At 50.6% G+C, this 24,057-nt stretch overlaps 2 protein-coding genes across 2 annotated transcripts; both read right to left on the minus strand.

Annotated features, from left to right (window-relative positions):
* Nucleotides 1-530: 530 nt before the first annotated feature.
* Nucleotides 531-4,547, minus strand: SMIM24 (small integral membrane protein 24). Its single transcript, XM_023512490.1, has 4 exons — nucleotides 4,348-4,547; nucleotides 3,899-4,010; nucleotides 3,626-3,691; nucleotides 531-1,597 (listed from the first exon to the last, which is right to left on the minus strand). The coding sequence occupies exons 1-4, from the start codon at nucleotides 4,499-4,501 to the stop codon at nucleotides 1,465-1,467; spliced, it is 465 nt and encodes a 154-aa protein (XP_023368258.1). The 5' UTR covers nucleotides 4,502-4,547; the 3' UTR covers nucleotides 531-1,464.
* Nucleotides 4,548-11,955: 7,408 nt separating this feature from the next.
* Nucleotides 11,956-23,771, minus strand: DOHH (deoxyhypusine hydroxylase). Its single transcript, XM_003788735.3, has 5 exons — nucleotides 23,504-23,771; nucleotides 19,662-20,021; nucleotides 14,302-14,378; nucleotides 13,216-13,453; nucleotides 11,956-12,745 (listed from the first exon to the last, which is right to left on the minus strand). The coding sequence occupies exons 2-5, from the start codon at nucleotides 19,933-19,935 to the stop codon at nucleotides 12,426-12,428; spliced, it is 909 nt and encodes a 302-aa protein (XP_003788783.1). The 5' UTR covers nucleotides 19,936-20,021; nucleotides 23,504-23,771; the 3' UTR covers nucleotides 11,956-12,425.
* Nucleotides 23,772-24,057: the final 286 nt, after the last annotated feature.

A 24,057-nucleotide genomic window follows, 5' to 3' on the forward strand; every position in this document is an offset into this window, starting at 1 on the left:
CTGGGCACTCTGGAGAGGAGCTGAGCATTCCAGAACCCCGTCTCTCTGAGACCCACCTGGACCCCCACTCCCCACAGTCAGTAAAAAGGTGGAGATTCATTTCCTGAGCACCTAGGAAGCTCCAGGCCTGGCAATGACTCAATAAGCCCCAGCACCTCCTACAAACTTCTCAAGTCTCAAGTCTCAGAAGGTCAGAACTCTTCTCTTCACCTTACATAGGGTAGCCAACTTGAGGCTCAGAGGTTAGGCCACCTTCCCAGGGTCACACAGCATTCCAGAGCTGCACAGTTTTTGGTCTCCAAGTTGGGAACCACAGCCTGGGAAGAACACTTCACACACACTCCCTATCATATGACTCTCCAAATGCTTGCATTCTGGGAGAAGCCTAGGATCCTGGCCCTCCCTTTCCATCAGCCAGTGAGACCTGCCTTTATGACTTCCCTCTTTCTAAACCTCAGCTGGTATTTTCAGATGGAAAATGGGACTAATTTTTTGTTATTGGAAAATGAGAAAGGATCAAGATAATAGCATTCAGTGGGAGCATCTATTAGGGCCATTTATTGTAGTTAGTTATTTGGGTTTTTGTCCCCTGGTGGACCATCCTGGAGGTGTTCTTAGAAAGAAGCTCCCAGGCTCTGGGGTGGGCCCCAAACAGAGCCCTAAACCCAGTCTTTATCAAGATCCTCATTAAGAAATGGTTAATGTCCAGGGCAATGTCCAGGGTCCAGAGAAAGTGAGAGGAAGAGGAAAAACAAACTGAGAAGAGAAAGTGCTCCTCCCTTTCCAAGATACTGCAGGGTCCTGGGGCACCCTGCCCTCCAAGACCCAGCTCCCAGAACAAGTCATAAGCCCCAAAATATGAGACGGAGGGAGCAAAGGTTTCCCAGAAGATGGCGCTCAGGGCTCAAAGTCCAATGCTCAGGTCAGCAAAAACAAGATTGCCAAGAAGTCTTTAATTTGCCCAGGATATCTGTGCTTCTGTGCAGCATGGTCCTCCATGCACCTGGCCCCAAAAGCAGTCTCTCCCAGGGGTGAACTGATGCCCAAGAGATGACAGGACCCCTTTTAAAGGGGCCTTCTTTAATTTGTGGCCTTCAGTCTGGGCTGCATGGGAAGCAGGAAAGTTCTTGCCACTAGAAATCAGATAGAGGGAACAGAAATCAGGCAGTGGGTAGCAGGTGGAACCATGAGATTATGAGGAATAGAGGGTGTCTCCTTAACCAGGGATGCTCTCCAAGTACAAAAGAATCACCCAGCAGGACCTAGCTCAGGAAGAGGGTGCATGAAAACTATGGAATGCCTGAAGAAGGAGGCAGGGTGGGTCCCATGCCCTCTTCACTCAGGACTACTGTATTCTGAGTCCTAGATGGAGTCATTTCTCTGGCTTCAAGACCAGAGCTTTGCATATGGGGTGGCAAAGGGGCAGCTCTAAGGGAGCTTCCTGGAGAAGGCTGCAGGGAGTCTTCACATGGCCGTGTTCTTTGTTTTCTCATGGTCTCTGCGCTGCTCTTCTTCATCCAGCTCCAATCCTGAGTTGCTCTCTCCTTCTGTCTCTGTCTTTTTCTCCTTCCTTTTCTTCTCCTTCTTGTCTTCTTTACTGTAAGGATACAAAGTTCCCAGACCCCATAATAAGAAACAAAGTCACTCCTATTTAATGGACACTCACCTGTGTCAGCCATGTTATGTGTTTTATAAGTAATATCTCCATGAATCTCCAAAATACCTCTAACTAGGCAACCTCACAACTTCCATTTCAAAAAGGGAGAAACTAAGGCTCATCTGCTCCATGGATGGATGGGTAGGTAGGTACACGGGTAGATGGTGGAAGGTTGAATGGATAAGTACTTAGATGAATGGATAGTTGCATGAGGTTTTAATAAATGAATGGGAAAATAAATGAAGGAAGTGCGGGAAGGAGAGAATGATGGATCAGTGGCTAAGTGAATGGAGGTGGTATGGAGTATAAATGAGTGACTGGATCAATGGGCTAAATGGATAGGTGGATTGATGGATGAATGGTTAGAGAGTGAAGACTGCATAGCCAGATGGATGGGTGAATGTATAAGTAGATGAATAGGTAGGTAGATGGGTGGATGGGTGAACGGGTGGAGGATGGACAGATAGGACAGATGGATGGATGAATGGATGAATAGATGAATGGATGGATCAGAGGGGTGATGGGTAGGTAGACTGATGGATGGATAATTTGTGGGCAAAGATTGGATAGGCAGATGGGTAGATGGGCATATAGATGACCGGGTGGCTAGATGGAGGAATGAACATGGCAGGGAGGACACCACAGATGTAAGAGCACAGGTGGGCTCTGGATCCGCCAACACATACTGGTAGTAGAAAGCACATTTTACTAGGGCTGAGCTGGGTCGCAGACAAAGCCAACACCCAGGTCCATACCTGTTCCTCAGGCACATCTTGGACTCAGTTGAGAATCTTCCAGATGCCTGCATAATCCCACCCACAGTCTTGTTCAACAGGTATTTATTGAGTGCCTACTGTGTGTCAGACAAGCTCTGGGGGAATACAGCCAGGATCAAAGCTAACTAAGTTCTCATGTCCTGGAAGGCGCCATCTAGTGCCTTGAAACTAGTGAATGTTTCAATTGGTATGCTGTGAGAGGAGAGGGGAGGGGAGGGGAGGAGAAGGGAGAGAAGAGGAGGGGAGAAGAGAGGAGAGGAGAGGGAGAAGGCCAGGTACGGTGGCTCATGCCTGTAATCCTAGCACTCTGGGAGGCTGAGCAGGATGGACTGCCCTGAGCTCACAGGTTTGAGACCAGCCTGAGCTAGAGTGAGACTCCTGTCTCTAAAAATAGCCGGGTGTCATGGTGGGTGCCTGTAGTCCCAGCTACAGGAGACTGAGACAGGAGAATCGCTCAAGATTAAGAGTTTTAAGGTTGGGTGGTGCCTGTGGTTCAGTGAGTAGGGTGGCCAGCCCCATATACCAAGGGTGGCGGGTTCAAACCCAGCCCCAGCCAAAATGCAACAACAAAAAAAAATAGCTGGGTCTTGTGGTGGGCACCTGTAGTCCCAGCTACTTGGGAGGCTGAGGCAAGAGATCGCCTAAGCCCAAGAGCTGGAGGTTGTTGTGAGCTGTGACACCACAGCACTCTAACAAGGGCGACAAAGTGAGACTCTGTCTCTTAAAAAAAAAATAAATAAAAGAGTTTAAGGTTGATGTGAACTGTGTTGTGATGTCACTGCACACTATGGAGGGTAACAAAGTAAGACTGTTGAAAGAAACAAAGAAAGAAAGAGAGAAAGAGAGAAAGAAAAAGGAAGGAAGGATGGAAGGAAGGAAACAAGGGAACTAGTAAATGACTGAGATAGTTTCTGCTGGTGTTAAGTGTGAATGAAACACAGGGTTATGGGACAGAGTGTCAGGAAATCTAGTAGCCAGGCTGGACTTCCATGAGGTGGAAACTTGAGCAGGGACTGAAGGAGAAGGTAGCTAGAAGATACAGGAAAGGTGGGAACAGCAAGTACAAAAGCCCTGGAGCAGGAATGTGCTGCAGGGATTCAGGGCAGTAAGAAGTCATCATCCCTACCCCAAGGATAGGACTCACACAGACACCCCCCCCAGCACCCACACAGGTCCAGGCACACAATGGTACCTCAGGTGCACATCGTGGTATACGTTGGTCTCCATTCTGAACGCAGTCTCTTCCTCATCCTCAGCCCTGCAGAGATGGAGGTGGGGGTGATAGGAGGGGACAGCCCCAGCCTCTTTTCCTCCCACACTGGGACCCATGAACTCCACGAAACAGGAGTGGGGTGGGCCACATGGCTATTGGATCAGTGATTGGGGAGGCACCAATGATTGGTGTAGGCCTACAATCTAGGCTCTGGGGTGGGGGTCTAGGAGGGGAGGGGATGGGGGCTCCTACCTTGCCTTGGAGCACCAGATGCGGTTGGCCAACATTAGGACAAAGACAATAAACAGAAAGCCCACCACTGCTGCCAGGCCTACAAGCCATGGCTTCAGGCGACGCTCTGTGGCTGTCAGGAGTTGGGGGAAGCAAGACTCAGAGACAGAGAAGGGCAAGGCCTCCTCCCAGGAAGGGAAGAGGGAGGAGGGTACTCGGGAGCTGCTCAGACAGAGGGGGTCTTGGAAATTGGAGAAGGGAAGGCAGCCTAGGGGTTCAGAGGGGGGCAGGGCTGGGAAAGGAGCTCAAGCAGGGGCCCTCCAGCTTGCCCCGCTGGAGGCCTCAGTTCCTCCTCTTCCTGCCCCCCCTCCCAGGCCTCAGTTTCTCATCCTGGGAAATAGGGAGAAGGAGACCCTCCAGCCAACTCCATCCCCAGGACACCCTCCCATCCCAGCCACCCCTGTACCTACCTTGCTGGGCCTCCACGGCAGGGAGGAAGAGGACCCCTAGCAGCAGCACAAGGAAAGTCTCCAGGGTCTCCATGATCATGAAGCCAGCTGGCAGCCAGGAAGCAGCAGTCCCAAGTGGCATCCACAGGCCTAGGGCGGGTAAGGCCCTGCCCATCGTGATAAGACAGAAGCAGGCGGGGTCTGGGCAGGGAAGGCTTGAATATGGAAGGAGGCCCCTCCACAGGCACCAGCTGGTTGGGTACCCACCCCCTCCTCAGCCACTCCTGCCCCATTGCCCCCGACACACTAGGAGGGCGGACTCTGGACCCTGTATAACAATTAACTCTGAGAGTACGGCCCTCCCCTGGCACTCTGCCCTAAGGGCCACAATCAGACTGTGTCACCCCCTCCCCATTCCCGCCCTTCCCCATCTGAGCCCCCTGTCCCTGTGTGCCTGTAGGTGGATGAACTCACAAATATAACTACAATAGAATAACAAGAGTCCCTTTCTGTGCTCACAGAGTGCCCATGTGGGTCTATGCTCAATGATTTTACACATTTAATTTCCTTTTCTTAACCCTCCCATGAGATTTTGCCAGACCCGCTCACTATACAGAGCCAGGGAGAGCCAAGGTGGTGCAGCAAGTGTCAGAGCTGGGATTCAAACCCATGTCTCCCTCAACACCAGCTTATGCTGCCTCTACCTGGCTCCTGGCCCCTGGAGGCCCACAACCAGCTTGAGGGTACACACAGGGACAAGAAGGCTATGTGTGCGGTCCACCTCCAAACCAGGATGCCCCTCATGGGGACACCCTGAGAAGCAGATGACTCAGGTTCCAAGATCTCCTGCCCTCAACCTTGGTTCCCCAAGTTGATTAGATAGTGGCTCCTGCCTGGGCAAAGGGGGACCCCACCCCAACCATAACCCAAGCGCATGGCAGGAAGGCCTGTGTGTGAGTTGCTGCGCACGTGTTTATAGGGCACCTGCCAGGCAGGCATATATTTAACTCCTACCGGGTGCCAGATGTTATATCAGTTTTAGCAGGGAAGGAAACCTCAACACTATACCCCAGGAGCTCTTGGTCTGGTTGGGAAGTCAGGGCCCCCAGAAACAAACAGAATCAGCAGCCAAGGTGATGGGTAAGGAAGATTTGGAGGTTGTGGGGTTAGGGGCAGCAAGGCAGCTGGGGACAGGATCTGCCTCAGAGCTTCTGTCTTCCTAAGTTGGTCAACAGCACTCTTTCTTTTTTTTTTTTTTTTGAGACAGAGCCTCAAGCTGTCCCCCTGGGTAGAGGCAGGCTTCACTGCTCACAGCAATCTCCAACTCCTGGGCTCAAGCGAGTCTCCTGCCTCAGCCTCCCAAGTAGCTGGGACCACAGGCACCCGCCACAACGCCCAGCTATTTTTTGGTTGCAGCCATCATTGTTGTTTGGTGGGCCCGGGCTGGGGATTCGAACCTGCCACCTTAGGTGTATGTGGCTGGCCCCTTAGCCACTTGAGCCACAGGCGCCGAGCCAACAGCACTCTTTCTAAGAAAGGTCCTCTATTCTGAGACCTCGGTGAGGCCATTGCACCACTGTGTGCCTCAGTTTCCCGTATGTTAAATGGGATAAGTCCTACCCTGGAGGATTAAGCGAGATTAAATGAGCCCCTAAAACCTGAAAAGGGCTTGCTCAGCATAGCCGCAGGTACATACTGAGCACTAGGTAAGCTTCAATCCCACTATAATTTTTTTAAATTGTTTTCTCAGTTTACAGATTGCTGACAGCTCAGCTGGGGCTGAGCAGAGCAGGCTCTGGGGTTGCAGTCAGATGTGAGGAATTAGCCAGTGATCAAACCTGAGAACCTGCCATCCAGGAAAGAGAATGTTCTCCACCACAAGGGGCCAGTCAGTGCTAAGAAAGGCTCCAGTGTACACAAGTTCCATTTACACCGCTGCCAAAGGGGCCGCAACCTGGGTCCAAGGCCCAGCTCAGTTCAGCCTCCAGAAGGAGCTTCGGGTCGGGGGCTCTCTGAAGGTGATAGAGGGGCGGCGGGGGTCCCGAGCAGGGGGGGCTTCCACGAGGGCCCCCTCACTACCCGCACCGGTGTCCTCATCACCGCGCCAGGCCAGGGCCAGCTGCAGGTCCAATTCCTCCAGGTCCTCACCAGCCAGGCTGGGGCGCAACTCACGGGGGGCATCCTCCTGGTCCGGCTTTGGGCCAAACGCCCAGTCTGCGGCAGGGCAGAAGTAAGGAGCCTCCCTGGCCATGAAATATCCCCACCCCTGCCATCCATCCTCTTGTTGGCCAGGGGTGTTCCCTCAGCCCCCACCCCCATGAGGCCTAGCGGGAGCCCAGACTGCAGTGGAGAATGGCTCACCAGCCAGGTCGTGGGCCAGGTCTTTGATGAGGTGCCCGACGATGGCGTAGGCCACAGCTACCACCACAAGCGCGGCCAGCAGGAGGTACAGCACGTACCTGGGCAGGCGGATGGCATCCAGTGGGGGAGGCCGGTACTCCTCATACATTGGAGGGGTTGGGCTCCAGCCCTCGGCCTCCTCCTGGTTCCCCAACCCTGGCATGGTGGCCACCTGGAGTGTTGGGGTGGCCCGGACGTAACCCACACAGCGGAAGTATTAAGGGACCTAGAGTTAAGAGGATTGGGTGGCTTTCCCCTCAGCCACCATCTGCCTGCATTAGTCATGTCGCAAATCACTTCCACCCACCAGCCCCCCCTCCCTCTTTCAGCGCAGCCACCACTCTGCCAGCCATACGTGCTTCAGGGCATTTGCACTTGCGGCTCCTTCTCCCCAGAATGCCCTGGGTCCAGGTCTTTCTCACAGTGGGCTCCTTCTTTGTCCATCTACCTGATATGTATAGAGCACCTGTAATACAAGAGGGCTGGGCTCTCTCTTGGGTGCTAGGATGCAGCTGTGAATAAGAAAGACCCAAATCAGCTCCTCATGGAGCTGACAGCTCAGGCGGGGAGATGATGCTAAGAAAGACACATCTTTGTAAATGACATATTAGAAGGGAGGAGTGTAGCTAAGGCACCAGCCACATACACCTGAGCTGGTAGGTTCGAATCCAGCCCAGGCCCGCCAAACAACAATGACGGTTGCAACCAAAAAATAGCTGGGCATTGTGGCAGGCTCCTGCAGTCCCAGCTACTTTGGAGGCGGAGGCAGGAAAATCACTTGAGCCCACGAGTTGGAGGTTGCTGTGAGCTGTAATGCCATGGCACTCTACCCAGGGTGACAGCTTGAGGCTCTGTCTCCAAAAAAAGAAAAGAAAAGAAAAGAAATAGAAGGGAGGAGTGGTATAGATTGGGGTGGGGGGATCCAGTGAGAGAGGTGAGTCACAGCTTAAAAGAGAATGGTCAAGGCCTCAATGAGGAGGTAACATTTGAGCAGAGACCTGGAGGAGGAAGGGAACCAGGTGAAGGAATATCAGGAGGAAAAGCATTCTAAGCAAGATAGGGCAGGACAATGCCTTGTGTATTAGAGGCACAGCAAGGCCTATGTGATTGAAGTAGAATGAGGAGCAGAGACAGGGAAGTGTGGGGAAGGGACGAGGCAGGTTGTGCAGGGCCTGGTGGGCTGCAGGGAGGACTTGGTTTTGACTCTGAGGAAGGTGGGAGCCATGGAGGGCTGTAGACAGAGGGAGAGGCACTCACAGGTGCCCTCTGGTGGCTGCTTCAGGGAGGACAGATCATGGGAGGTGAGGGTAGGAGCTGGGAATCAAGGCAGAGGGTCTACTCTACAGTGTTCCAGGTGGGCAGATTTGGGATAGATTTTAAACTAATCACACCCTAGTGTTTTTAGGCTGAGCACCTAGAATGATGAGCTAGGACAATGGTTCTCAACCGACCTAATGCCACGGCCTTTTAATACAGTTCCTTTGGGTCGAGACCCACAGGTTGAGAACCGCTGAGCTAGGAAGTCTGAGGCAAAGGAGCCTATGAAGTCAGGTCAGGGCAGGTCAGAGTAGCCTGGCAGGTGGTGAGGGAGACCCAGGCTCAATTCCAGCTCTGCCTGTGGCTGTAAGACCTTGGCTCTCCTGGGAGGAGACATGATGCTGTGTAAAAGCCCTCTGCAGGCAGGAAAGGGTGGCTCTTTTTATTAAATTTGAGAAAGAGGCCTCATCAATATCTAAATGGGGACACTGAGGGGCAGCTGGACCCAAGTCTAGGGGAGTTCTAGGCTGGAGACCATTCTGTAGCCATCATCAAGTGGAGAAGGGTTTGGAACCTGTGAGGTGGATGAAGCCACCTGGAAGGGGTGGTGGGTAGAGGAGGGAGGATTCAGCCCAGGGTTAGACCCTAGGGGAAAGGTGTCCCAGAGAGGGGGAAGGAGAGCCGAAGAGTGTGGGGTCTGGGGCTACATGAAGACAATGTTTCCAGTAACAGAGGACTCATCAGAAGAAGGCAGGGACTGAGCTGTGACCCTTGGGTTTAGACACTTCTCATCCAAAGCCTGGATAAGGAGAGATGTAGGGGGTAGTGGTGAGGGCTGCTGGCCTTCCTAGAGATAAACAGAAGACAATGCAGTGAAGGAGAATGAAAACTGTGAGGTTGGGGCAACTGTAGCTCAGTGGTTAGGTCACTAGCTACATAATCCAGGATTGCTGGGTTTGAACCCGGCCCAGGCCTGCTAAACAAACCAACAAGCAAACAAACAAAAAATAGCCGCGCATTGTGGCAGGTGACTACAGTCTCAGCTACTCAGGAGGCTGAAGCAAGAGAATTGCTTAAGCGCAAGAGTTTGAGGTTGCTGTGAGCTGTGACACCACAGCACTACTAAGGGCAACAAAGCAAGACTCTGTCTCAAAAAAAAAAAAGAAAGAAAGAAAGAAAAGGAAAACTGTGAGGTCAAGAGTGGTGGGGGATTTTTTGTTTTTGTTTTTTGTATAGAGTCATTATGTCACCCTCCGTAGAGTGTCGTGGCATCACAGCAACCTCAAACTCTTGAACTTGGGGCAGTGCCTGTGGCTTAAAGGAGTAGGGTGCTGGCCCCCATATGCCGGAGGTGGCAAGTTCAAACCCAGCCCTGGCCAAAAACTGCAAAAAAAAAAAAAAACCAAAAACACACAACTCTTGAACTTAAGCGATTCTCTTGTCTCAGCCTCCCAAGTAGTTGGGACTACAGGCACCTGCCATACCGCCCAGCTATTTTTTTTTTGTTGTAGTTGTCATTGTTCTTTAGAAGGCCGGGCTGGGTTTGAACCCACCAGTTCTAGTGTATGTGGCCAGCACACTGAGCTACAGGTGCTGAGCCTTAAGTGATTTGTTTCTTGTTTCAAGATGGTCTCACTTTGTAACCCAGGCTGGAGTGCAGTGGTGTCATCAGTGCTCACTGCAGCTTTGACTTCCTGACCTTGTGATTTTTCCGGCCTTAGTCTCCCAGTGCTGGGATTACAGGTATGAGCCACTTTGCCCAGCCTTATTTTTTAAAAGATGACAGTCCAGGCTGGGCACAGTGGCCCAGGCATACAACCTTAGCACTTTGGGAGGCTAAGGCAGGAGGATCACTTGGGGCCAGTAGTTTGAGGCTGCTGTGATCACCTAGTCTGGGCCACAGGGTGAGACCTTATTGCAAAAAAAAAGAAAAAAAGGAAATCAGCAGAAACACCTGTGCCAATCTATTAGGTTTATTTTAAAGTCTCCTTCCTTCTTGGTGGCTCTCTCCCCATCACTCTGGGAGAAGTCAGCTGCCAGACATCAAGGAGCCTCATGGGGAATCCTGCCAACAGCCATGCAAGAGCACCAGCTCCAGCTCCATTCTAACCTTCAGATGCGGCTACACTGTCCCAGATTCCTGACCCACAGAAAATGTCTGTCTTCTTTTCTGTCTCTTATAAAGACACTGGCTGTTGGACAACACGGGTACAGGCAAGGGGCAGAGGTATTGATGGGAACACGTGGAAGTTCTAATTGTATGATTTCCTCACAGATGAGCAAGGACTTGGGAGGTTTATAAGAGCAAGAAGGATCAGACCACAGAACGTAGTAGGAGAATGGACATGAGTACTTGAAACATCAGCCTAGCAAAAATGCATTTTAGGTAAAAACTGCTAGAGTCCCTATTCCCACAGCTGAAATCCTTGAGGCCCCACAGGTTTTGGAATCAAGCACTTTTCATACTTGGGGAAGGTAATGCAGTGTGTATCAGTCAGGAGAGACTATGCTGCATAACAAACATACCAACATCTCAGTGCTTTGCAACATTAGCTTGTTGCTCATTCTTGCTACACGTAGGTCCTGGCTTGACTGAGGCCTTCTACTCCAGCCCAGGAAAAGGTAAGAGGGCAGCAAAGCATTTCATTCCAAGATTCTGTGCTGATGCTGCTAACCATACCCACTCCTATTTCATTGGCCAAAAGAGGCCACATGGCCATGGATGCATCCAACGGGGTGTAAAGGTGTAACCAGCCAGGTACACAGGACCTAGGAGCTAACTGCTTAATAACCACTCCAAGGGCTGGGCACCATGGTTCACACTAGTAATCCTACCATTCTGGGAGGCTGAGGTGAGTACATTGCTTGTAATCAGTTCAAGCATGAGTGAGACCCTGTCTCTACTAAAAGTAGAAAAACCAGCTGAGTGTTGTAGTGGGCACCTGTAGTCTCAGCTACTTGGGAGGCTGAGGCAGGAGGATCACTTGAGCCCAAGAGTTTCAGGTTGCTATGAGCTATGATGACAGCATGGCACTCTACCAAGGCAACAGAGTAAGACTTGTCTCAAAAACAACAACAACAAAAAAAGACCAAACAGCTCCAAGGACTCTGCCGACCCCTCCCACAGGGTGTGGGGAGATACACTCCATAATCTGGCAGGTTTTTCAACCTCTGTGCTCATTGGTAGTAGGAGCACTGTTTGTTGTGGGGGACTGGGCGTGGCAAGGCAACTACTAGATGCCACTGAACCACCCCCAGCTGTGACAACCAGAATTGTCCCCAAGGCAGGACTGATCACCCCAGCTGAGAACCACTGTTATGTAGCAAAATACAATAGACCCTCTATAAGTTGACCACCCAAGGGACTGTAACAAACTAGTCTACATATGGAGGTGGTGAACATAAGGAACTGTACTGACACGTACACGTGGTGCATGTCTGGTCTAGGAAGAATAGATCAACTTAAGGAGGTGGTCAGTGTCGGGAGCTGATTAGCTATGAAGATTCTACTGTATGTGGACGACCAGCCCATGCTGATTTTGCCCTCAATTTTTCTGTGTGGACCTATGCTGCTGCTGCTACCCATTCAACAGAGAAGGAAAGGGGCTGCCCCAGGTTGCATGTATAGGAACTGGGGGAGATGGGAGGGATACCCACAGCCAAGCCTTTTAGCTGTACCAGCAAACTCCTTCCTTTGTGCCCCCAGTAGGAGCTGGAGGAGGAGAGGATCTGGGGAGAATCAGACTGGAGGGCTGTACCCCACTTGGAGGGAGCTGGCCAGGTAGACTTTACCTCTAAGTAACTGGAGGTAAAATGACACACAGGTGTGCTGTCACTGATAGTCATGCAACAGGGGCAGCACAAATCCTAATGCTGCTCGCAACATGCCCTACCCCCACATTTAGGCCATATCCTGTCAGACAGCTCCAACATACACAGAAGAGTCATCACTTGCCAAAAATAATTTAATATTCCATTTGGGCAGTGTCTCTCCCCAACCCCTGGGGTCTGCCTGACCCTCCTCGGCCCCTATGCCCCTGGCCCAACCCACTAAAGAACCACCTCCCTGTCCCTCCTTAGGGGTCAGAGGCCCCCTAAGACCCCATGCCCCATTTGCTGCTCTGCTCCTGGGCGACCCTCTTTCTCAAGACACCCACATCCTGAGCTGCATCTCCTGAATCCTTTCCCAGATTCCCACCCCTATACCTGGAATGTTCCACACTGTATCCCTGCACTGGGCCCTGGTGGGGAGAGTCCAGGTGCAAATGCAACCATGAGGCTGGATGGCACCAGGAAGTGGGGAAACAGCTCACAGTGTAGCCCAGCAAGAGTCAACAAATGACATCTGATTTACAAAGACCCAATTTAAATGCCTAAGTCCTGCTGGGGAAAAGCAGCCCTGAGGGTCCACAGAGAGCCCAAGCCAGGCCACTGAGGAGGGCTTAGGAGGGGGCCTGGCGCAACTGCTCTAGCCCATCAGCATACTGAAAGGCCGCCTGGTTCTCGTGCTCATACATGTCCAGAGCCACCTCACAGCTCTCTCGTACCACGCGCTCAGGGTCAGCTGCATAAGCCCGTAGCATATCCAGGCAGGCAGGCCGGGCAATGGCACCCAGGGCCTCGGCGCACTCGTGCCGCACCATGGGGTTCTCAGAGTGGCAGGCCAGGGCAGCTCCCAGCTGGGGCACGGCTGCCTCATGCTGAAGCTGGCCCAAGACATAGCCAACCTCGTGACGGAAGAGGGCACTACCACAGTGCAGGCCTGCAGGAGAGAGAAGGAGGTCATACTCTGGGCAGCGCCACTGGCGTGGGCCAGACCCTAGACACACAAAGGAGAGAAGGAACGACAGAGCTATAACTGACAGGGTAAAAGGAACATTCTGTCTTGAAGACACCAGTGCCCCAGCCCAGTGGTCAGGGCTGCTTAGGGGAGCTGACCCAGAGCTATAGGCCAGAGTAACCAGGGAGAAGTATACGGGCCTAGAGGGTCCCACTCTGTCACCAGGATGGAATATAGGGAAGTGATCACAGCTCACTGCAGCCTCAAACTCCTGGCCTCAAGTGATCCTCCTGCCTTGGCTTCCCAAAGTGCTGGGGTTACAGGTGTGAGCTGCTGTGCCCCGCCCTTGTGTAGGTTAACAGTCCCATAGGAAATGATCCGGGCCAGGCCTGGTCCACTTCACAGAGGGACACTGACAGAGATACCACCGGCCTTTGGGAGCCCCCTCTCACCTTCAGCCAGTGCCAGGGCAGCCTCCCTGCCACCTGCATTGCGTAGTGCAAACATGGCACGGTAGCGGTCGAAGAGTGGTTGGGTCTCATCCAGCAGCACCTCCCGCAAACGCCCCACATCACGCTCCTCGGCAGGTGGGGCTGGGTCCACTGAGAGGTAGGGCCCTGCCACCAGCTCCCCATGGTGCTTTTGCAGCCACTCCAGCCTCTGGACAGCCAGCTGGCAAGTCTCCGCCACCTGCAGGGAGAGGGGGCACTTAAGCAGCTAGAGGTCCTGGGCAGGGCAGGATGAAGCCATCTCCACCCTCTGGGGCTGGGGGGATAGCAGCAGTAACAGATGGCTGGCATAGGAACTAAACCAACAGAGTGACAAGAGTGGCAGAGAGGGCCAGGAAAGGCCCCAATGAGGAAACGACACGCCTATAATCCTAGGAGGCTGAGGCAAGAGGATCATTTGAAGTCAGGAGTTTTGAAACCAGTGTGAGCAAGACCAAGGCCCCATCTTTACCCAAAATAGAAACAATGAGGCTGGGCATGGTGTCTCACGCCTGTAATCCCAACACTCTGGGAGGCGGAGACGGGTGGACTGCCTGAGCTTACAGGTTTGAGACCAGCCTAAGCCAGAGCCAGACCCTGCCTCTAAAAATAACTGGGTGTTATAGAGGGTACCTATAGTCCCAGCTACTCTGGAGGCTGAAGCAAGAGAATCACTTGAGCCCAAGAGTTGGAGGTTGCTGTGAGCTGTGATGCCATAGCACTCTACTAAGGGCAACAAAATGAGACTCTGTCTAAAAAAAGAAAAAAAGAAAGAAAGAAAAAGAAGAAAAAATTACCCAGCGTCACGGCAGGTGCCTGTAGTCCTAGCTACTTGGGAAGCTGGGGCAGGAGATTCACTTGACTCTAGGAGTTGGAAGCTGCAATGAGCTACAGTAGGCAGTTGGAAATTGGGGGGTAGGGGGGTGGGCCTTGGAAGCAGGACTGGACATCCCTGAAGAGAAGATGCTCAGGCTGGCTCAGGGCTCAAGGGCTGGAAGGACCTCTTCAAAACACCTGGCCAGGAGGAAGAAGAGGTGGGGGCCACATTACCTCAACAATAGGGTCCGTAGAATATTGCTTCAGCAGCTCCAGAACTTCTGGGTTCCCGATGGCTCCCAAGGCCTCCCCTAGGAAGCAGCAGCCAGAAAATCTACACTGAGTAGGCAGGTAGGAAATGTGCACTATCTGGTGGGGGCCATGGACCTGCCCTCCCATGGTGAGTAGTCCAGCCTCTGGCCACAGCTGATTGGAGCTACAACGGTACAGGCTCCAAGCTGGGCCAATCAATCCCTTCCCTTGAATGTCTGGAACCACACAAGGCTATAGTAGAAAGCAAAACTGACCCTGCACCCAAGACCCAGAGACAAGTTATGTCCTTACAACCCTAGGATATAGCTGATAAGGAGCTCCAAGAACATTTGGATGAATTGAGCTTGCCAGGAATAGCAACCTCCTCACCCCACCAAAAGAATTTAAGCTGCGTTCTGAGAGAGGAAGCTCGCTCGATCAGACAAGGCCTCCAGACAAGGCAGGACAACCTGTGCCAAGGCCCTGAGGCCAGAGAGTGGGTGCAAAGAGGGTACAGTATGCTTGGAAATCAGCAGATTCCAGGATGGGCAAGGCCTTACACTGATAGAGGAGTCCATTCTCTCGGGGCACAGACAGGAACTGAACCAGGTAGAGACCTGGGACAGAGGAACATGTGCTCCTTCAACAAACTCAGAGTCCAGGATGCTGGTGCTAAAAATCAGGAACATCCTAATGAATCTGAGGGGTATCAATTCCCATCTGTCCTCTGCTCATAGCCCTCCACAGCCCCCACCTCCCTCAGAGTCAAAATCCAAGTCCTCTCTTGGGTCTATCAGGCCCTGCATGATCTGCCCCATCCTCTCCCTGACCTCCCCTCCTCATCCTGCTCCAGCCATGTGGACCTCCTCATTGTGCCTCCAACATGCCAGGCGCAGTCCTGCCCTAGGGCCTTTGTATAAAGCTGTTCCCTTTGCCTAGAATGCTTCCCCTAGATATCTATTCAGACAACCCCTTACTACACTCTGGTGTCTTTAGAGCAGACTAACTAGAAACTGCAAAACCTCCCTATCTGCGGCACCCCCATCTGATGCTGTATTTTCCCCCTTAGCACTCCTATGTTTCTACCATAACACGATCTGGTATTCTGCTAAAGATAACAGAATTTATGAGAAAAGCAAGGTTTAGGGCAGAACATTCTTTGTAAAGAGAGCTCTATTAAAAACTGTAGTTGATATCATAACAGGTAGCTGGGACAGCCCAGCATAGCTGCAGACTACCTCAAGGAATATAAAAATGCCCCAAAATACATGAAATGGAGCTGGATGTGTGGTCGACGCCTGCAGTCCCAGTTACTCCAAAGGCTGAGACAGGAGGATTGCTTGAACCCAGGAATTGGAGACTGCAGTGAGCATCGATCGCACTACTGACCTCTAGCCTGGGTGACAGAGCAAGACCTTATCTCTAAAATAATGGCCTGTGCACGTCTGGAGTGTGAGGACTACATGCTGCGGCCCTGGGAGCCACATCCTAATGGGAAGAGATGTCTTAGCATCTCTGAATTTGGGGAATTTAGTCAGTGAACATCCTAGCCACTACCTACAATGAACCATGAACATCTGAATCTCTTTCGCAAGCTCACAGGACTTTTTAGATTCCAGGGTTCTTATTCCTCCATTTCTCCAAAATGACTAAGACTAGATTTCCTACCAATGTTGTAGTGGGGGCTGGTGATACTAGCTATGATTTGATTTAGAAAAACTAATAAATGTGATTTTATTGTAAAATATATATATGATAATCATAATAATAAAACAGAAAATAGTGAGTAGGGCCCCATATACCAAGGGTGGTAGGTTCAAACCCGGCCCCAGCCAAACTGCAACAAAAGAATGGCCAGGCGTTGTGGCAGATGCCTGTAGCCCCAGCTACTCAGGAGGCTGAGGCAGGAGAATTGCCTGAGCCCAGGAGTTGGAGGTTGCTGTGAGCTGTGATGCCACAGCCCTCTACAGAGGGCAATAAAGTGAGACTCTGTCTCTAAAAAAAAACCCCAAAAACCCCTTTCCCCCCCATTTGAAAAAAAAGAAAATAATAATTAAATGGAAACACAGGTCAGACTTCCTGGCCAGAAACTAGAGCTCAGGCCAGTAGGGCTACACACGAGTGGGCCCAGATAAAACTGCAGGCCTGGGGGCAGCTCTCTGTAGAGCCTTGGAAGCAGGTGCCAGCTCTGCATTTTCTCAAAATAGAACCCAAAAGCACCTGTAGGACAGGTGAGATGGTGGCCTTTGCATTTGTATACCTGCTATCTAGCTCCCCTTCACCTAATTGCAAATGAGGTCTCGGGTTACAGAAAAAATGGTCCTACCACACAGATGCAATAACTATCTGACTCACTTACCTCCTTGTGCCTCACTAGAACAACCTGTATCTGTCTCATCACTATTGTGCCTTCTGTATGTTTGAAAGGGCTTAGCACACAGAAGGCACTCACTAAATGTATGCCAAATGAATGGAATAAAAACAATATACACCAGGGGTTGGGATGTGGCCTGCCACTCCTTTTATGTATAAGCAAAGAATGGTTTCTACCCCTCTCCCTTTTTTTTGAGACTAGGTCTTGTCACCAAGCTAGAGTGCAGTATTACATCACAGCTCACTGTGGCCTCAAACTCCTGGGCTCAAGTGATCCTCCTGCTTCAGCCTCCCAAACAGCTGGGACGACAGGCACTTGACACCACACCAGGCTAATTTGTTAGTTCTTGTAGACATAGAGGTCTCCCTATGTTGCCTTGAATTCTTGGCACAAGCGAGACTCTGCCTCAGCCTCCTACAGTGGATCATAAGCATGAGCCACCTCACACAGCCTGAATTTTTTTTTTTTAATCAAAGTATTGGGTGGGTGCTGCGGCTCACACCTGTATCCTAGCACTCTGGGAGGCCAAGGTGGGTGAATCTCCTTAGCTCAGGAGTTCCAGACCAGCCTGAGAAAGAGCAAGACCCTGTCTCTAATAAAAATGAAAAACCAGGCTGAGCATCCATAGCACACTGGCCACATGTACCAGGGGTGGTGGGTTCGAACCCAGCCTGGGCCTGCTAAACAACGACGACAACTGCAACAATATAAAAAATAGGCAGGCGTTGTGGCAGGCGCCTGTAGTCCCAGCTACTTGGGAGCCTGAGGCAAGAGAATCGCTTAATCCCAAGAGTTGGAGATTGCTGTGAGCTGTGACACCAAAGCACTCAACTGAGAGTGACATAATTAGACTCTGTCTCCAAAACAAAAAAGAAAAAACTAGCTGGGTGTTGTAGTGGGCACCTGTATTCCCAGCTACTTGGGAGGCTGAGGCAGGAGGATCACTTGAGCCCAAGAGTTTGAGGTTGCTGTGAGCTAGATGATGCCACTGTACTCAAATGGTAGGCCTTATTTTAGTTCTTTGAGGACTTCCCATACTTCTTAACACAGAGGCTGTACTAGTTTTCCTTAAGTAACTAAATGTAGACTTACCACTTGATCTTGCAATCTCATTACTAGTTATCTAACCCTGCCCCCACAAAAAAGTCATTTTATCATAAGGACATTTTCACTCAAACATTTTGGGGTTTTTTGTAGACACAGAGTCTTACTTTAATGCCCTCGGTAGAGTGCATGGTGTCACAAAGCTCACAGCAACAACTCCTGGGCTTAGGCAATTCTCTTGCCTCAGCCTCCTGAGTAGCTGGGACTACAGGCGCCCACCACTACACCCGGCTATTTTTTGGTTGCAGTTTGGCCAGGGCCGGGTTCGAACCCGCCACCCTTGGTATCTGGGGCCGGCGCCCTACCCATTGAGCCACAAACATTTGAGTGCCTCCACCCTGCAGTCAAACATTTATGGCAGCTCAATTCACAATTGCAAAGATGTGGAAGAAACCCAGGTGTCCTTTGAATAGGTTAATAAACTGTGGTATTTGTATACCACAGAATACTCTTCAGCCATAAAAACAGAGATTTTGTACTTGGATGGATTTAGAGACCATTCTCCTAAGTGAAGTATCACAAGAATGGAAAAACAAGCATCCCATGTACCGAGTACTTAATTAGAACCAGTAGATTTAACAACTACATGCTCATATGAGAGAAAAACTTGGAGGTAAGTAAACTGTCACTAAATGGATGCACTGCACAGGTATACTGCACACTTCCTGGGTAAAGGGCACACCTACAACCCAGACTCTACCCTTATAAAAGCAAACTATATAACCTAATTGAAAGTACCACCATATTAATCTGAAATTTTTGAAAAAAAATCAAAGGAATAGTACTTCCTAACAAGTAAAAATTGTAGAAATTCAAATCTCAATGCTTACAAGTAAAGTTTTATTGGTATACAACCACAGCCATATATTAATGATGTTTTTTTTTCTTTTGGAGACAAAGTCTCACTCTGTCACCCTAGGTAGAGTGCTGTGGCATAGAAGCTCACAGCAACCTCAAACTCTAGGGCTTAAGTGATCCATTTGCCTCAGCCTCCAAGTAGCTGGAATTATAAGCACCAGCCCCAACACCTGGCTTGTTTTTTCTATTTTTAGTAGAGATGGGGTCCTGTTCTTGTTCAGGATGGCCTTAAACTCCTGAGTTTAGGTGATGCACCTGCCTTAGACTCCCAGAATGCTAGGATTATAGGTGTGAGCCATCGCATACCTGGCCAACGATGGCTTCTGATGGATCTTATGGGCCACTGTCTGGGCTGCAATGCAGAAGCCATTTACAATTCAGGTGTCCTCAAACTACGGCCCGTGGGCCACATGCAGCCCACCTAGGACATTTATCTGGGCTGCCAGGTGTTTTTGCCGCTGCTGCCTGTCCTGCTTAGCAGCCGATTCATCCCGGGGCCCGCAGTCCGGCCCTCCAACGGTCTGAGGGACAGTGAACTGGCCCCCTGTTTAAAAAGTTTGAGGACCGGCTCAGCGCCTGTGGCTCAAGCGGCTAAGGCGCCAGCCACGTACACCCAAGGTGGCGGGTTCGAATCCCCAGCCCGGGCCCGCCAAACAACAATGATGGCTGCAACCAAAAAATGGCCAGGTGTTGTGGCGGGCGCCTGTAGTCCCAGCTACTTGGGAGGCGGAGGCAGGAGACTCGCTTGAGCCCAGGAGTTGGAGGTTGCTGTGAGCGTGATGCCATGGCACTCTACCCAGGGGGATAGCTTGAGGCTCCGTCTCAAAAAAAAAAAAAAAAAAGTTTGAGGACCCCTGTACTATCTAGTACTTAACAGAAAGTTGACTGCCCCTGATATATGTCCCCCACGTGACCACACAGACGCATGAGGCAGCCAAGAGGAAAGTCAGAAAAGAATGGCGTGTCCTGGACATAGACAGTAGGCCATGAGGTCCTGGCTACTCACCTGCCTCATGGCGCACCATGGGCTCCTGGCGAGTGTCACACAGCACATCCACCAGAACAGGGATGGCTCGGGAGTCCTGCATCTGGCCCAGGCAGTACGCCAGCTCATGCTTGAGCAAGACAGAATCATCACTGAAGGCCTGGCTGATCCAGGAGATGGCACCTGGCCCACCAATTCCACGCAGCGTGAATAGAGCTCGAAAACGGGTCTGCAAGGGCTGCTTGGGGTCCACCAGTGTCCGTCCTATGGCCTCCACCTCTTGCTCTGTCACCATGGTGCCTGCTTCCTCTTGCCTGTCGATGAGCTGGGCCTCCCACAGCCCTACTTGGGCTAAACTTGGGGTAGCAGGAGTCTAAGTACCTATAGCAGAAAACAGGAGCTCAGGTCAGAAGTGTCCTTCACCAGCTCAATGGCTTGTTCACAGAACCAAGGCGGGTGGTTTCCTACCCACTGGGCATCTGGTTGAAAGCCCAGTTGTGATCCTATCTACTTGCTGTTTAGGTGTCCCTAACTTACTTTCCCTCTCTGAGCCTCATTCTCCACACCTATGTATCAGCAATGCACTCCATCATCTGCTCTCCACACAGCAACCAGAGAGATGACTGGTCCCTGAGATGGCCTCTCTCGTGACCCTACCTCCTATCCATGCCCCATATAGTCAGTCCCCTCCCACTCCTAACTGGGCTGACCTGTGTAAACAGTAGGTTATGGAAGAAATAACAGAGTGTGACTTCGGAGCTTAGGGCATAAAAGGTACAATGGTTTCCTCCTTGCTTTCCCTCTGGGAGGAGCCAACTGCCATGTTGTGAAGATACTCAAGCAGCCCTGTGCAGGGTCCAATGTGGTGAGGAACTGAGGGCTCCCACCAACAGCCATGTGAGAGAAGTGGTTTAGAAGCAACTCCTCCAGCCCCTCATGAGACTTCAGATGACTGCATCCCCAGCCTATGTCTTCACTGCAACCTTAGAGACCAAAGCCAGAAAAAGCCAGGTAAACCAAGCCAGCAACTATGTGAGATTAGCATTCATTGTCATATAAAGCTGCTAAGTGGCTGGGCACAGTGGCTTATGCCTCTAATCCTAGCACTCTGGGATGCTGAGGCAGGTGGATTACTTGAACTCTCAAGTTCGAGACCAGACTGAGCAAAAGCGAGACCCCATCTCTACTAAAAATAGACAAACTGAGGCAAGAGGATTGTTTGAGCCCATGACTTGGAGGTTGCTGTGAGCTGTAATGCCATGGCACTCTACCTAGGCAACAGCTTGAAACTGTCTCAGAAATAAATAAATAAATAAATAAATAAAGCTGCTAAGTATGGGTGATTTGTTATGCAGCTTATATAACTGATTCAGGAATCCTCTCAGTAAGTAAACTGGACTATTTCACTCACTTGTTTAAAATCCTTCAATGGGGCTTGGTGCCTATAGCTCAGCGGCTAGGGCACCAGCCACATACGCCAAGGCTGGCAGGTTCAAACCCAGCCCAGGCCTGCCAAACAACAACAACTACAAGAAAAAAATAGCCAGGCATTGTGGTGGGCACCTGCAGCCAACTACTTGGGAGGCTGAGGCAAGAGAATCACTTAAGCCTAAGAGTTTGAGATTGCTGTGAGCTGTGACGCCATAGGACTTTACCAAGGGCAACATAGTGAGACTCAGTTTCAAAAAAAAAAAAAAAAATCCTTCAATGGCAAAAAATAAAAATAAGTAAAATAAAATAAAATCCTTCAAAGGCAGATGTGGGGCTCACACCTGCAATCCTAGCACTCTGGGAAGCTAAGGCAGATGGATCGCTTGAACTCACAGGTTGGAGACCAGCCTGAGCCAGAGTGAGACCTTGTATCTAAAAATAGCCAGGGGCTGTGGCCGGTGCCTATAGTCCCAGATACTTGAAAGGCTCAGACAAGAGCACTGTTTGAGTCCAAGAGTTTAAGGTTGCTGTGAGCTATGATGCCACAGTACTCTACCAAGGGTGACAAAGTGAGACTGTCTCAAAAAAATTTTAAAAATCCTTCAATGGATTCTCATGATTGCAAATGCCTTGCAAAGTCCCAAAAGCCATGCATGACCTATCCTGTCATTTCCCTGCCATGTCTTCCTCCCTCTCCCTTCCTTGCTCATTCTTCCTCAGCCTCAGGTACTTTACATTTGCTGTTCAACCATGGTTCATCCTCTCTCTTCCTTCAGTCTGAAATATCACCTCATCATGGAAGCTTCCCCTGATCACAATCTACAATGTTACTCCATCATCTCATTTTTCTTGTTTGCTTTTATTTTTCTTTAAAGCACTTACCACCACCAGACATTATTGGTTTAATTGCTTACAATTAGGGAGCCCTCAATAGACCAGAACCCTGAAGGGAAGGACTAAGTCTGCCTTCCTCACTGCTGTATTCCCAGCACTTAGTGCAATGACAAGCACATAATAGATCCTCAATAAAAAACAAAAGTAAAACAATAGTATGGCCTTAATGTAGACTTTGCTGTGTGCCAGGCAGTCTACACTCTTTATATTAACTCATTTAACCCTCATCATAAGCCTATGAAGTAGGTATTAGGACTGTCCCCCTTTACAGACAAAGAAACAAAGGTACAAAGAGGTTAAATAATTTGCTGAGTAACAGCTTGAAGGTTTATGAATCCATGCAGCCTGGCTCCACAGTCAGGCTCTAAACCATCATGCTTTGAGTGGATGAACTAAAATGGAATGACACAGCTACAGATGGGAATAAGAACCCCTCTCAGACCTCCAGACCAGCTGAGGATGTGGTGGATGCTTCATAAACAGGACTGGCAGGCTATGGCATGTCAGCAACCTTCTGTGGTTTAATAAGGGAAGAGTAGCTGACTATGCATAGATGGCCATCAAAGGACGATGACACCTTGAAAGAGGGATCATTAGAGACAAGAGTGTGTAAGATACCAGGAACCTAACTCCAACTCCTTGTTTTACACATATGAGCAGTGACTTGTCTCAAGAGCACACAGGACCCAAGGACTTCTGACTCCCAGTCTAAACAGGACCTCCCTCAAGATATCTGGGAAAGGCTCCCAAACATTAAACTCCTGGGAAAGATGGACATCTGTGGCCAAGAAGGTAGGTCTCACTATAGGAAAGAATAAAGAGAAGAGAGGCTGGCTGTACAGCTCTTGAGTGAAACCTGAATTGGGCAAATATCTCTAAGCTTTTTCAAGTATTAACAACTCAAGTCTTGGGTTTCCTTAGAGTCTCTGCTCAGTTATTACCTTCTCAGGGTGACCTTCTCTAACCACCCTGTTTAACAACACAAACCCTCTGGTAATACTCACTAGAGCTACTATTATTTCCCCAGGAAGCCCAACACCCACCTCTGTGATTATAAGGAAAAGGAAGAGTACACACCTAGCCACCTCTAAGTCCAAAACTCACATCCTAGTCCCACTTTTTTGGTGAGAAGGGGGACAAGAGTGTAGGTCTAGGGTTCAGGGAATCAGCTCCTCACCAAGGAGGCAGAATCTGAGAAGCCGCTCAAACCTGTGAAAGTCTTAGAGGCAGACAGGAGGATAGGGATAGAACTATGCGGATCCCTCAGTACAATCTGTCACAAGTTGTCTTTCAAAGTCCCCAAAACTCCAACAAAAGGGTCGCCCGCATGGGATCCTTCACGTGTTGGCTCCCCGGATCCCGCAGCGAGGGGATGCCCCTGGGATCCCCGAGACAAGCCTCCAAATCCCGAGAGGAACAGATCTCCAGGACTCGAGACCCTTTAACTTCCACCCTAACCCCAGCCAACGAATGCCTGAAACTAGATGCTTCAACGAGGAGTTGTTCCTGCGCCCGCCCGCCAGGCCCGGGCCCCGCACCGTGCTCCACGCCGCCAGAAGGATCTACCGAGCTCCCGAGACTAAGGACTTGTCGGTCCGGCCAGTTCTCACAGATGCCGCCGCCACAACCAGTTCACTAGTAGCGAGGACCGCAGCGCGCTCTGGAGGCTGCCATCTTCTCGCCCACGTGACCGGACTGGACGACACCAAAGCAGCTTCGGTAGGGTCTATTCACAATAGCCAGAGAAAGGTTCCCAAGGGCGAGACAGGCCCTGAAACATGAGTCGGCACCAGTACCATCTCACACGATCACATCGGCAGCGGTTCAGGGACTTTCCTCAGGGAAGAGAACTGACAATTCCTGCCCCTTTTCCATTGCCCTCCCCACCTGGTAATGGTTTGTGCTGATTCAGCGGCCCGCTACCCACAGAGCCTGCGTGGTGCTGCGGTCTGGGCGTGGTCAGGATCCAGGGGCGTGACCAACGGGTGGGGTGGGGCTAGAACTCGAGCGAAGGAAGGAAAAGTGTTGCAGTCATGCGATCATTTATTTATTATTTATTTCTTCATTTATTTATTTATTTATTTATTGAGAC

The sequence above is a fragment of the Otolemur garnettii genome, unplaced genomic scaffold (genome assembly GCF_000181295.1).
Source record: "Otolemur garnettii isolate 467f Iridium unplaced genomic scaffold, OtoGar3 scaffold00029, whole genome shotgun sequence".
Lineage (NCBI taxonomy): Eukaryota > Metazoa > Chordata > Mammalia > Primates > Galagidae > Otolemur > Otolemur garnettii.